At 48.7% G+C, this 13,300-nt stretch overlaps 1 protein-coding gene across 4 annotated transcripts in view; it reads left to right on the forward strand.

The window, feature by feature from the left end:
• SENP6 (SUMO specific peptidase 6) overlaps positions 1 to 13,300 on the forward strand; it is a 123,717-nt gene that overhangs the window by 10,656 nt on the left and 99,761 nt on the right. For all 4 annotated transcript variants that reach the window (XM_053286934.1, XM_053286932.1, XM_053286930.1 and 1 more), the window contains exon 2: positions 8,161 to 8,254. In XM_053286934.1, coding sequence (XP_053142909.1) covers positions 8,161 to 8,254 — 94 coding nt within the window. The remainder of the gene's footprint in view (positions 1 to 8,160; positions 8,255 to 13,300) is intronic.

Below are 13,300 nucleotides of genomic sequence, written 5' to 3' on the forward strand. Positions count from 1 at the left end.
CAAACAACCCCTCCTTGGTATTGAATACCTGACCACTGTGCATGTGCTTTATGTCATGTTTTCTTGAGGTTTCCTTCTCTTTCTGGTGCCGTTTGTCTCCAGGACTAGCCAGTTGTGGGGAGATATGCTAGTTTTATACATGTTCTGGCTCACTTCTCTGTAGTTTTTGGGTAACCATGATAACTCCAGGTCAGTCCAGCATAGATTATGAAGGATTTCTTGTGTGTAGGCAAGACTTCATTGATGCCATCTGGGTTTATGTGTGGAATCATTTGCATAGTGCTGTGTTATGCAAGTACTGTACCTACATCTTGTGTGTTGTTATATGAAGACAATTAATGTACAAAAGTTAAGGAAAGAGATGCCTATGAAGGAAGAGAACATTCATGGTAATAATTAGATTAAAGCAGCCCCATTTTCTCCCTCGAAGTAGGTCATGGCTTACATAGGGTTAACTTCCACTCCTTTGCTCCCAATAGACAGGAAGTCTCAGGTCTTTCAGGTGTCGTAGGTCTGTCCCCTTTCCCAGCATGCCCAGGTGTGTTCCCCCAGTTCCTTCCTGTCTACACTCCTGATTAGACACACCTGGGCTTTTTGCCCATTTTCTATCTTGATCCATCTGTCCTTTTGGTGAGCTATTTTCTCCTTTCTACTTCTTGGGATGGATATCTCACAGGCTGGGGACACCCTAGCTGGCTCCTTATTAGAGAGCACGGGGGGGGGGGGGTGGAGAAGTGAGGCGGCTAGTACATAGGCCACCAAACGTCGCCGCCATCTTTCCCCTGACCCACATGGCAGGGGAAAGAAAAAGAAACCCCCTCAACCTAAGGGAGACAAGGGAAAGCAAGGCTTAAAGCACAGCTCGCTCTCTGCTCCAAGGCAAAGCGAACGGATTCTGATCAAGGCTGCTTGCAGCGACTCGCTGCAGCAGCCCGGGAATAGGGGGACGCATGTGGCCGGCGGGCAAACTTCGGGAAGCGGAGATCCGATTCCCCGGACCTCCCTGATCCCTCCCATCCCGGAACTTTGGTCACACGTGGCTGGCGGGTCACAGGGGGGAAGCGGGAACCCAGCTACCCTCATTTCCCCGATCTTGCTGGACCACATGGAGACGGAGGCGGTCTCCTTCGCTGCCCCAGGACTGCACCATCCAGGTGACCCCTTGGCCGGCGGGAGCGCTGGCGAGGGCTTCCCTGGTCCAATGGCCCCAGCCCCAACCGCAGCAACAACAGCGACTGGCGCGCGGTATTCGGGACTGCCAGTCGGCGCCGCAGCAGCATGCTCCCTCCTGGCCGGCTCTTTCCCGGCGATCGGGGCGCCGATCAGCTGTGCAGCGGAGAGCAGCGGTCCAGAAGCGGGTGCCGTGCACGCCGCACCACTCCTTTCCGCTCCGGCAGCAGACACAGGGCTAGGCATGGAAGGGGTTTTTTTTCAACACACCCCGTCCGGTGACCTTACGTGCGCATTATGGTAGGCAGATGCGGGTCTAGCTAACCCACCCCATCGCGCAACAAGCGCGATTGTGCCCATTCCTCCGCCCCAGGCAACTCAGCGCGAGGGGCAGGCATCCACCCAGCTATCGCTGGCTGTGATTCAAGCGATGGGAGCGGCACCATTGGGAGTGGACCCTGGTGCTATCAGGGGGCTGGGCGAAGCCTTGGAGCCTCTCACCCGCAGGAACTCCCCACCGGCGCATCCCAGGCGGGGCAAAGCTGCGGTGCCTCTCACCCGCAGTAACTCCTCACTGGCACATACCAGGCTGGGTGAAGCCGCGGTGCCCCTCACCCATGCCACTATGCTCCAAGTGCCCGGGAGACTGGGCGAAGCCTCTGGGCCACTCACCCTCACCTTGGGGGGCCTGGCACGGGACATACCCTGTGAGGAATCAAGGCAAGAGCTGGCATGGCGCCTGCTCAATGACTGCCTGGACTCACTGCCATGTTCGGCGACCGAGGAGAGGACGGCCAGACTGCGCCTGTAAACGGGTCCTTTAGCAGCCACAGAGGGGCAGGTACGGGACAGCTCCCCGGATCGTCGCCAGGTGAGTGGCATGCGTGGGGACCCCGACTTACAGCAGGATATGTCCCTCTGGGTGCGGGACATGATGGCCAGAGAACTCAGGGCGAGTGCCAAGGGCCTTTCACGCTCTGTCAAAGAGATGGTGGCCCTGAAACTGAGGAAGTTTACAGGGACAGTTCCAAACCTTTCGCCTCAGACCTCGACTAGGCGCTCTTGCACAAATTCTTCATCTTCACCCTCCGACAGCAGCCTCAAGAGGGCAGCCCCTGCCAGGGCCAGGTCCAGGAGGAGGCGCCGCCAGTCTTCGGTTGGCACAGGTGCGGACATCCAAGGTGCCATTTTCCCCAGTACCAGTATTGGGAGAGGAGCAGGGATTCCCACATCGGTCCATGGTAGGCCAAGTGGAAGCAACCCTATAAGGGTCACTCCAGATCGGGGTCTCAACCCCGATGAGCATGAGGGGGATGCTTTCTCCGATGAGGAGGGGGAGCTCTCCAAAGAGGAGGCTCCCCAGAGGCCCAGCCCCATTCTAAGGCTTTTCAACCAGGAGGCTTATGAGGTGCTCCTCTCTAAGGCCTTGAGAGTCATTAATGCAGCGGCCTCCCCGCCTGAAACACAGGAGGCTTCCGGGCAGCTTTCACAGGAGGTGTTTCCAACCTCCACCTGTCAACATCGCCTGGTGGTACCCTTTCCGCCCCTTTTCCGCAACACTATGATGACCGAATGGGAAAACCCTGCTTCCACCAAGCATTCCGGTTCCTTCCCTAGGAGGTTCTATATGCTACCTGAGGAGACGATGGCGGAGATCTCAGTGCCAAAAGGGGATACACCGCTGGTGGCCCTGGTCTCTGGGGCCATTATGAACAAGGAGGGGGGATGAACAACTCAAAGTGCCAGAGGACAGGAAAGCGGATGCTCTCCTGCGCAAGGCTCATGAGGCTTCAGCCACCACCATTCGGGCCTCAGCCTCCACATTCATAATGGCCCGGGCCTCGGTGTTGTGGGTCAAGGACCTCCTCACAAAAATCGAACCCGGTCAGATGGTGCTTCGACTAGGCCTGAACAAGCTGGCAAAAGCCGCCGCCTTTATGGCGGATGTGAGCCTGGATTCCATTCAATCGGCTTCCAGAACTATGGCAGCCAATGTGGTCCTGCGCAGGTCGCTTTGGCTAAAAAAATTGGTGAGTGGACGACAAGTCCAAAGCCAGTTTGGCCTCCACCCCCTTCAAGGGCGGTAGCCTATTTGGGGAAGGTCTGGACAAGGTGTTGGTGGAGACGCAGGATAAGAAAAGGGCCATGCCCACGGGTCGCAGGGATAGCCGTAGCCGCTTCCGCAATAACCGACAGCCTTTTCGTTCCTCTAAGCAGGCCTTTTGTTTCCGAGACCAGCGCTCCAGCAGAATTCAGGGACGACCTCAGTGGGGAAACACCAACCGTGGGAACCAGAGGAACAAACCAGGTTTCCGCCATTACACAGCCCCCCAGCCCGGGGTGCGACAGAACCGAAAACAAAATTGACTATCTGCCGGTAGGGGCCAGGCTGTAGCACTTCGCCCCCAGGTGGGCGAAGGCAACACAAGACAAATGGGTTCTAGACACACTCGAGTCAGGCTACTGCCTGGAGTTTATCACGCTGCCACACGACCAAGTCGTCATCTCTCCAAAGTCCAGGGACCAAGACAAACAGCTTCGGATGGAGCAGGCTATCCACCATCTGCTCCACATCCAGGCGATAGAGCCAGTGCCATTGACCGACTTATGGCATGGCGTCTACTCCGTTTTGTTCTTGGTGCCCAAGAGAGATGGCTCGTGGCGTGCGGTTTTAAACCTCAGGCGCTTGAACCGCTTCATTCGGAAGTGGCGTTTCCTCATGGAATCCCTCCATTCTATCAGGGAGGCGGTTGCCCCTGCAGATTTCCTAGCATCTATAGACCTGACAGAGGCCTATCTCCACATTCCTATTCTCCCCGCTCACAGGAGGTTCCTCAGGTTTTGTTACAACCAGGAACACTTCCAGTTCAAGGCCCTACCATTCGGTATCTCTTCAGCCCCGAGGGTCTTCACCAAGGTACTGGCCACCCTAGTCGGACACTTGAGACTGGAAGGACTGCGGGTTCATGCATATCTGGATGATATTTTGATCAGAGCGCAATCCTTCCAGCAGGCAGAAGCGGACGTGTTCAAGGTTCGCCAGCTGCTCCGATCACATGGGTTCCTGGTGAACGACTCAAAGAGCCAGCTCCGGCCGTCCAGGACGTTGCTACATCTGGGGGCCTGGTTCGACACCAGGGGAGCGACCATATCCCTCCCCCCGGAGAGGGGGGAAAAGATTCGCAAGCAGATTCAGCCGCTCTTGCGACGGTCCCAGGTAGAGGTCTCGCTACTGGCCCAACTTCTGGGATCCATGATTGCTTGAATAGAATGCCTGCCGTGGGCAAGGTGGCATGCACGTCCTCTCCAGTGGACACTGCTGCCCTATCAGAACGAGATCACCACCCGTTTCTACAGGAAGGTTCCCCTACCACAGCAGGTGAGACAGTCCCTAATGTGGTGGCTATCCCCAGCAGTAAAAAGAGGAAACCCCCTGAGGGAACCCAACAGGGTGACCGTCACTACAGACGCCAGCCTGACCGGCTGGGGAGCTCACTGCAGGGAGCAGATGACTCAATGTCTCTGGTCACCAGAGGAGGCCATTCACAGCATCAATTGGCTAGAGTTGAGGGCCATCAGACTAGCCCTGATAAATTTTTCCCCCTCTTGCAGGGAGAACATGTGTTAGTGAGAACAGACAACATGACAGCCAAGGCCTACGTAAATCGACGGGGGGAACCAAGTTGAGGTCCCTGATGGAGGAGTCCAATTTACTCTTCCAGTGGGCAGAGAGCCATCTGGCCTCAATCAGGGCAGAGCACCTGAGCGGGACAGCCAACATCCAGGCAGATTGGCTGAGCCGCCAGACAGTGGACCAGTCGGAATGGGCTCTCCACCCCGAGGTCTTCAGTCAGATACAGCGCCACCTGGGGCTCCCTCAGGTGGATCTGTTTGTGTCCCTGACAAACAGCAAACTCCCCCGTTTCTTCACACGGTTCTAACACCGCCTTGCGGAGGGAACGGATGCCCTCAATTCCCCATGGCCACCAGGTCTTCTGTACGCTTTCCCCCCAGTAGCCCTCATTCCAAGGGTTTTGGCAAGAATCCGGGAAAGAGGAGCACAGGTCATACTAGTGGCTCCGTTCTGGCCCAGGTGTCCCTGGTTCGCAGACCTGATTCTATTCTCGATAGTGCCCCCGATGCCCCTCCCCCTACGGCCAGACCTTCTAACCCAGGGGCCGTTGTGCCACCCGGACCCAGCATGGCTCCAGCTACACGCTTGGAGTTTGAGCGCGCACAATTAGCAAAAAGAGGCTATTCCAGGACAGTACAGGACACGATCCTGGCAGCGAGACGGCATAGCACAAACAGGATCTACCAAACTACCTGGGCCGCCTTCCTCAGATGCGCAAGGCGTAAGAAGGTGGATCCTTGTTCTGCCAGAGTTCCCCAGGTACTCACTTTTCTACAGGCGGGGCTCGACCAAGGCCTCAGGCCTAATACACTGAGGCGACAGGCTTCGGCTCTAGCGTCAGTCCTTAAGTTAAGGAGGGCTGGGAACAACATGCTCCACCCTCACCTTTCTCGCTTCTTGCGAGGAGCGAACAACATAGCCCCCCCACCAGTCCATCGGTTTCCTTCATGGAACCTCAATAAAGTTCTAAATGCTCTCATGCGGGCACCTTTTGAGCCGCTCTCTTCAGTTCCGCTGAAGTATCTTTCCTACAAGGTTCTATTCCTAGTGGCCATCACCTTGGCCCGCAGGGTGTCAGAATTGGGAGCTCTTTCAATAAGAAAAGAGCTCTGCGTCTTTTAGCCAGACGCAGTAATCTTGAAGACCAATCCTACCTTTGTCCCAAAGGTAAATTCTATGTTTCACCGGTCACAGGCAATAGTTTTACCCTCTTTCTGCCCGAAGCCCAAACATCCACAGGAACGCAGCTGGTCCGAGACCTGAGATGGTCCGAGGCCCTCTTCGTATTTTTCCACGCTACCTCCCTGGGCGCTAAGGCTTCCAAGGTCTCTCTTGCACGCTGGCTTCGGGCATGTATTGCGTCGGCCTACCAGGCCCTGTCCTTAAAAGTGCCCCAAGGCATCACGACGCACTCCACCCGAAGCGCAGCCACTTCGGCAGCCTTCTCAGCACAGGCGCCATTGGGGGAAATTTGCTGCGCTGCCACATGGTCCTCTATTTTCCCCTTCCTCAAACATTACAAAATTGATTCGCTTGTTGCGGAGCAGGCAGCCTTTGGGCGCATGGTACTGCAACAGGTGGTACAGCACTGATCCACTTCCCTTCCCAGGGTCCAATACTGCTCTGGTAGGTCCCTATGTAAGCCATGACCTCCTACTTCGAGGGAGAAAGAAACATTGGACTTATCGTGAAGGGTTCTTTCTCCTCTGAAGTAGGAGGTCACGTGGCCCGCCTGTGGATCAGGAACTATCTAGGGTCAGACCATGCCTCTTTCTGACAATCCCTTCAGCACAGGTCCTACGGACCATTCTGTCAACACTTACTATTGTATAACTTCGTACTAATACCTCAGGTCTTTCAATCTCAGACTGTCGTGTCGACTCCCCTTGCATGCTATCTTCTATCTACTGTTCTTCACAAACCATTTTCAAACATGAGCATCAGCAGGCTACAACAGTCGGAACAGGGGGAACACACCTGGGCATGCTGGGAAAGGGGACGGACCTACGACACCTGAAAGACCTGAGACTTCCTGTCTATTGGGAGCAAAGGAGTGGAAGTTAACCCTATGTAAGCCGTTACCGCCTACTTCAGAGGAGAAAGAACCCTTCACGGTGGTCCAATGTTTCTTTCTTCAACGCCCTCTTGCTTAGGGCTGAATATACATGCGTTACTGTGGTGTGGTCTTTGTGCAGTTATGCCACCTTGGTTTAATATACCAAGAGGCTCTGGGCGATTGTTGTATACCGCCCAGAGCCTCCGGATGGAACAGTTTATAAATGTAATAAATAAATAATAATAACAAATATAGAATAGTGAGATCCTTTCCACAAGAAAAATCTGTATTTATCGCATTAGAGAAGGGCTGGTTTTCAAGTATTCTTCTGCCATGCTGAAAGTTCTTTTTTTCTCTCCATGTAAACATAGTTGAGTCTACAAGATTACCCACAGTAAGCTCTGACAGTTATTTTTGTTAGTGAATTAAGTCTACAACAACGTTTTCCTGTCGACTAAAATAAGCTCTATGAATAAGACAGAGCCTTATCCTTTCAGAATCATAGAACAAGTTGAAATTTTCTCCTTCAGACTACAACAGCCCCAAACCCAAGGCAGAACTAACCATGATATTGATGCTGATCATTATGGCCTTGTTTTAAGTGAATATACTAGGAAATTTGGATACTGAAACAGTAACTATAGGTATGGGACCCACTCTGTTTTCTATCAGTTTCCCCAACACTCCATCCAGCTAAAACAGAATAATGAAATCCATTGGATGTAAGCACTTGTGGGATTAGGAATTAACATTTACATCACCTAGCATACTGCCACCTTGTAATGTAAGATGTTGTCAAAGCCAGTAAATTGGGGTAAGGGGACTTATGCAGGTTGTTCTTCCAAAATGGTTATTGTGGGAGGCATTCTGAAACTTCTCTGTGAGTATTCTTTTCAAACAGATGTTTAAAACACAACGAAAATTGGATCAGATTGTAATGCCACACACTCATTTTTGTAATGTTATTTCTGGGTTTGTTGACTAGCCTGCTTTGAAATTGGCATAGTGCTTTGCTGGACTTGACCCTGAAGAGTTAAGATTCTTTTTGCGATATGCAAATAACTTACGGACTATAGGTCCCACTCTCTTGACCTAGTTTATTCCACACAAGTGCATTGAGAATAAATGCCTATGGTGAAGTGCAATATAGTTGATAAACTAAGTGAATAAGTGTTTTAAAGTATCTTGCTACCTACTAGCTGAACATGCGAGTTTCATAACTCTCATGTTTGCTATGTTAATATGTATTGAATGGTAATTCAGCTTAGAATCAAAACTAATCCTAACATTTTCATTTCAGCTTTGGATAGATCACAATCCAAGAGGGACGGAGGTTTTAAAAATAACTGGAGCTTTGATCATTCAGAAGAAAGTGGAGGAGAGGCTGAGAAAGAGTAAGGATACTTTAATCTAGGTTACTGAATGTAAATGTATAGTCAGTTAAATTTATTATTAAACTGTTTGCGTTTTTCCTAGAATGCTAATAGTCTACATGAAAGTGTTATAGCGTGTCTCTAATTTACGTTCACAAATAATATTCACATATAAACATATACATAGTTGTTAGGCTGCTTATTTGTCAAAGATGCTGTGAATTATTTGAGAAATGTTAGGGTAATTTATGTTACAAAATGTCTAGAATCCAAGTGGGGAAATAATTAAAAATGCAGTCATGGAGCCAAATAAGTTTAGACATAAAGCAGCCATTTCAGGTAGTTTAGAAAATGCCTCAAATAACATCAGAGCCCATTATTTTGCCTGCACTACTTCTAGAGTAAAACTTTTTGTTTGTAGATTAAACAGAAAATGTCATTCATGCAAGTATCAATATATTAGGTGCTATCCAAAGAAGCATGAACAGAGTTCTGCTCAACATGAAAACACGGCTTTCCCACACTTTCCTTTCCATTATCGCCTCCTGAAAATCTGCTTGTGAGCCCACACAAACACACAGAGTTATATCCAAAGACACTTCCACTCACATGGCTTTCCTACACTTTCTTTTCCATTTTCGCCTCCTGAAAATCTGCTTGTGAGGATGCGTGCACTAGATGTGTAGGATTAACGTGGTGGAGGAGGAAGATCTGCAGCAGGAGGCAAAAACAAAGGGCGTTGCCCTGTGTGAGTGGTTGTCTTTAGATATAACCCTGTGTGTTTGCGTGGGGTTTGTTTTAATGGTCTACGGTTTCTTTGAAGAATCTTTCCAGAATTAAGTAGTTCATGATTGTATAAAATCCTGACTTTGGAAGTTGAGTGAGAAATGCAAATTGCCTAAATACTTGGGAGACAAATACAAAAGTAATTCTGGTGCTTTATTTATGTCTGTCTCCTACCACTGAGCCTTAATGGTGCTAAGGTACATTGTTGCTTGCATTGTACTGAGTGGGGATAGAGGGAATTGACACTCAGCCTTCTAGCTTAATAAAAAATACAGTGGTCTCTCGACTTACGAAGTTAATCCGTTCCGAACGCACGTTCGTAGGTCGAAATTTTCAAAAGTCGAAAAGCGCACCCACGGAGGTCTGGAAACATTAGTAAGTCGAGGAAACTGCATCTAAAAATTCGTAAGTCGAGGAAGCCGCATCTAAACCGGCAACGACTTCCGGTCATTTTTGTCGTTCGTAAGTCGAAAACTTCAGATGTCGAGTAGTTCGTAAGTCGAGGGACCACTGTATACTGGTAGGGAGAAGTTGGGGAACAGCTAGGATTAGCATGGTAGAGGGAGGTCTGCAGCAGGAAGCAAAAACAAAGGGTGTCTCCCTGTGTGAAGAAGTCTCTTTGGATATAAACAACTTATGTTTAACAGAAATGATTAGCTATATTGGATTTGATTTCATGAACGTTTAAAACTGCTCCTCGGCCCTGTATGTGAAACAAAATAACACTGAGATGTCTGTCTTTGCTGCCATCTTTCTTTTGCTTTTTATTACAATAATTTCTAAAGATAATCTAAATCATTGCATAGATCATAGAACTTTTATCTGACTTCAGGAAGATGTTCTGGGCCCAAGTGGCTCTTCGGTGGATGTTGGAATCTAACTCCTGTGATAATAATGATATAACTTTTTCCAAGAAATGCAAAATCAATGTAGCAGGAATTATTTATATAATCAGTGGCCAGGATCCAAAGAATCTCATACACAATCCTTGGCAACAACCTTTTGTGCTATATTTAATGCTGCACCAGAGCCATGCTGCTGCTGCTGCTGCTGCTGCTGCTGCTGCAGGAAATGGCTGCAGTGGTGTGCAGGCTGATGGGGTGGGGAGCACCGCTTCTACATGCGGACTGATGTGGGGTTGACTCTGCAGCAGGAGGCTGTGTAGAGTGGCGGTGGTACAGGTAAGGACCTGCTGTCCTCACTTCTAAAGGTGCTGTTTGTGCTTGCCTTTGACTAACATCTCCAAAGTTATGTTCCTGAGCAGAAAGAATAGTATAAAAACAGTATATAAATGTCAGGAAACAGCTGTTACTCTTCCTTTCTGGACCCATCAACTCTTTTCTACTAGGACTGTGCGCATCGGTAAAGTGGGATTGCTGACATCATAAATCCCTGCCCCTGCCACCAGAAGGCATCAGAATGTGGGACCCTTTAACTGCTCACCAAGCAGTGCCATGGAGGTGGCTGGGCAAGCAGAAATTCTCGAGAGCTTGGGTGGGGCAGGCAGGGAGTGATGCAGGGCAGCTTGGGAAGCCTGTGAGGCTGCTGGGAGAATCCACAGGTGTCTGGGGATGGTAGTTTCGCTCAGAGCTACCATTTCCATCCTTGGAGCTCTGAGCAGAGCTACCATCCCCAGATGGCCATGCATCCTCCCAGTGGCTTCCCAGGCTGCCCTGCATCACTCCCTGCCCATTTTCTCCAAGCTCCTAAGAATCGCTGCGCTTCCCAGCTGCCCCCGCACCAGTGCTGGGTGGGCAGTTAAAGACCCCCTACCACCACCACTGCACTACCTGGGGCATTTGATGCGTTCTGATGCCTCCTGGGGGTGGGGGCAGGGATTTCTGATGTCTGCAATCCCACTTTACTGATGTCCACAGTCCTAGTGTCTACCTTGCCCACTGCTTTAAAATCGTCATCAAATCTACTGCAATTAGAGATGTATTTATCAGGTGGCATAAAAATACAATAAATAAATCCCTTCACAGATAATCCTCTCATATGTTGAAAAACAGACAAGTTCTTGCAAGAGGAAATTCTCTTCCAGTCTGCCTCCCATCATCCCTATATCTTAGAGATGTTGCCTCCTGGCAACTCGCTCTTGACTACAAACCCCTTTTTGAGTTGCTTGTGGCCCCTTGGGCAACTCACCCATGTTCATAATCTATTAACATTGAACAGACAACCTCCTGCTAAACTGAGAATGCATTCCTGTGCATGTTTAAAACAATAATATCGTTGAAGTGGCTTAAACATCCTAAAGTATTGTAAAACTAAAGGTAAAAATTTCACTCACTTACACAGAGTGCTATCAATTTAGTGTCTCAAAAAAACAAAAAAAAATTTAAAATATGAAAAAATCTTCACTTTAAGATCAGAGTTGTATTACAGAGCAAGTATGAGGAAGGCACGTGTCTATAGAATATCTTAAACCAAGGGGACTCACCTATGTGTTGGAACAAAAGGAAGTTGCACAAACTTCAAATGAACATTAATATGTTTATGAAGAAGAATTAAAATGTAAAGGTGAACCCCGTTATCCGTGGGGGTTCCATTCTCTACTACAACCACAGATAATGGAACCACGGATAACGGGACATTAAGTCAATGGGATGGAGGCGGGTTTAGGTTCTCTGAATCTTCAAATTTTTGTGGGAAAGGGTGGAAATTAAAAGAAGGGATGGAAATAATTGCCCTACTATGTTTTCTGTGTCTGTCCTGCTGCTGCCCTGCAATGTTCCCCAAACATCCAGAATTGCCATTTCTCCATGGTTTTTCGCAGGAAATGTTTTTTAAAAACAAATGAGCCACAAAATGGCTCCTCTCTTAAAAATGGTGGCTGTAAATAATTTTGGAGCTTATTTCTGTCCACCCCGGAACTGCAGATATGTAGAAATGAACCCTTTCAAACCACCTACCACCCATGTTGAGGTCAGGTGTCACTTACCCAACCAACTGAGCGGGATCTAAAATTAACTGAGTGGACATTGAAAAACTTGTGAGCATGCGCACGTGTGCACACCTTAAAGGGAACAGTAGTTGCTGGAGGTGGAACTCTTAGACTAATATGGAAACTAATAATACCTAATCAGAAAGCAAGGCGGTATCAAAACTCTGGAGCAAGAGAAATGAGTTGCCTAAGCTATAGGGAAATTTTTTGAAGTTGTGGACAGAAAAGGAGGGATGGGGGAGATCTGGAGAGAGATGGAGTGGAAGAATGATAGGAGTTAAAAAGACACTGACTGCAAGGATTTTACCTGAACTGGAGGGAATAAGCTGAAATTATGGGCAAAAGCATGGGGAGGGGTGGCGTGGGGTGTGAAAACACAGGAGTTCAGGAGAGGGCTTTTCCTTGGATAGATAGTACATTGGAAGAAAAGAATGGTTTTAGTGGGACTAGGACTAGGGAAGAGAGAGTGAAGGCAAGATACTGGAAACAAAAGGGGACCTTCTCCACTCTTGCTCAGTAAAAGTAGAGGACCGAGAAACAGATACTAATTTAGGAAAAAGGAGTTCAGCTCTTATGGGGAGACAGCTGGAAGCAACACAAGGAAAGAGAGTAGACATTGGGTTGAAGAGAAAGAGGGGGTGAAGAAGAGCACTGAAAACACAATGTGTGAGCTTCAGCCAGAAGGTATACCTTTACCTAGCTTCCAGTGGTGAAAAGTCTCACACCACAGCAACATGTAAGGTAACCTCCCGCCCATTCTTTTCCACCCACCCCCCCATGCTTGTAAAGGGGACTCCTTACTGGATTCCCCTTTACAAGCATCCAAACCGGGCTGAACTGGTTCAGCTTGAACTTGGACTGGCCCCACTTTTTGGAGAGCTGGTCCAGTTCAAGTTAGATCCGGTCAAACCAGATCGGTTTGACTCAAACTGAGATTGAGCTTGAACCAGTCTGCACACTCCTAACTGGCACATGCATCACACTACATTTTATTTATTTATTTAAGATATTGATACCCTGCCCCTCCAGTACATTACTGCTCAGGACAGCTCACAACATTTATAAAATAATTACAATATAAAATCAGTCTAATAAAATTAACCAAATTAAACAAGTGAAAAATCCAAGCTAAAACCACAGTCAGAATTGGCTTTTAAGATTTCAAATTAAATTCTTTAAAAAGCTAAAAACTAAGGATTATAAAGACTAAAGAACCTACCAGATATAAGCAGCAGGTGAAACATTAAAAAGTCTCTTTAAAAAGATGTGTTTTTCGTTGTTTTTTAAAAAGACAGAGGGGGAGCATGGCTAAGCTCTGCAGGGAGGGCGTACCA

Source organism: Hemicordylus capensis, chromosome 1 (assembly GCF_027244095.1).
Source record: "Hemicordylus capensis ecotype Gifberg chromosome 1, rHemCap1.1.pri, whole genome shotgun sequence".
Classification (NCBI taxonomy): Eukaryota; Metazoa; Chordata; class Lepidosauria; order Squamata; family Cordylidae; genus Hemicordylus; species Hemicordylus capensis.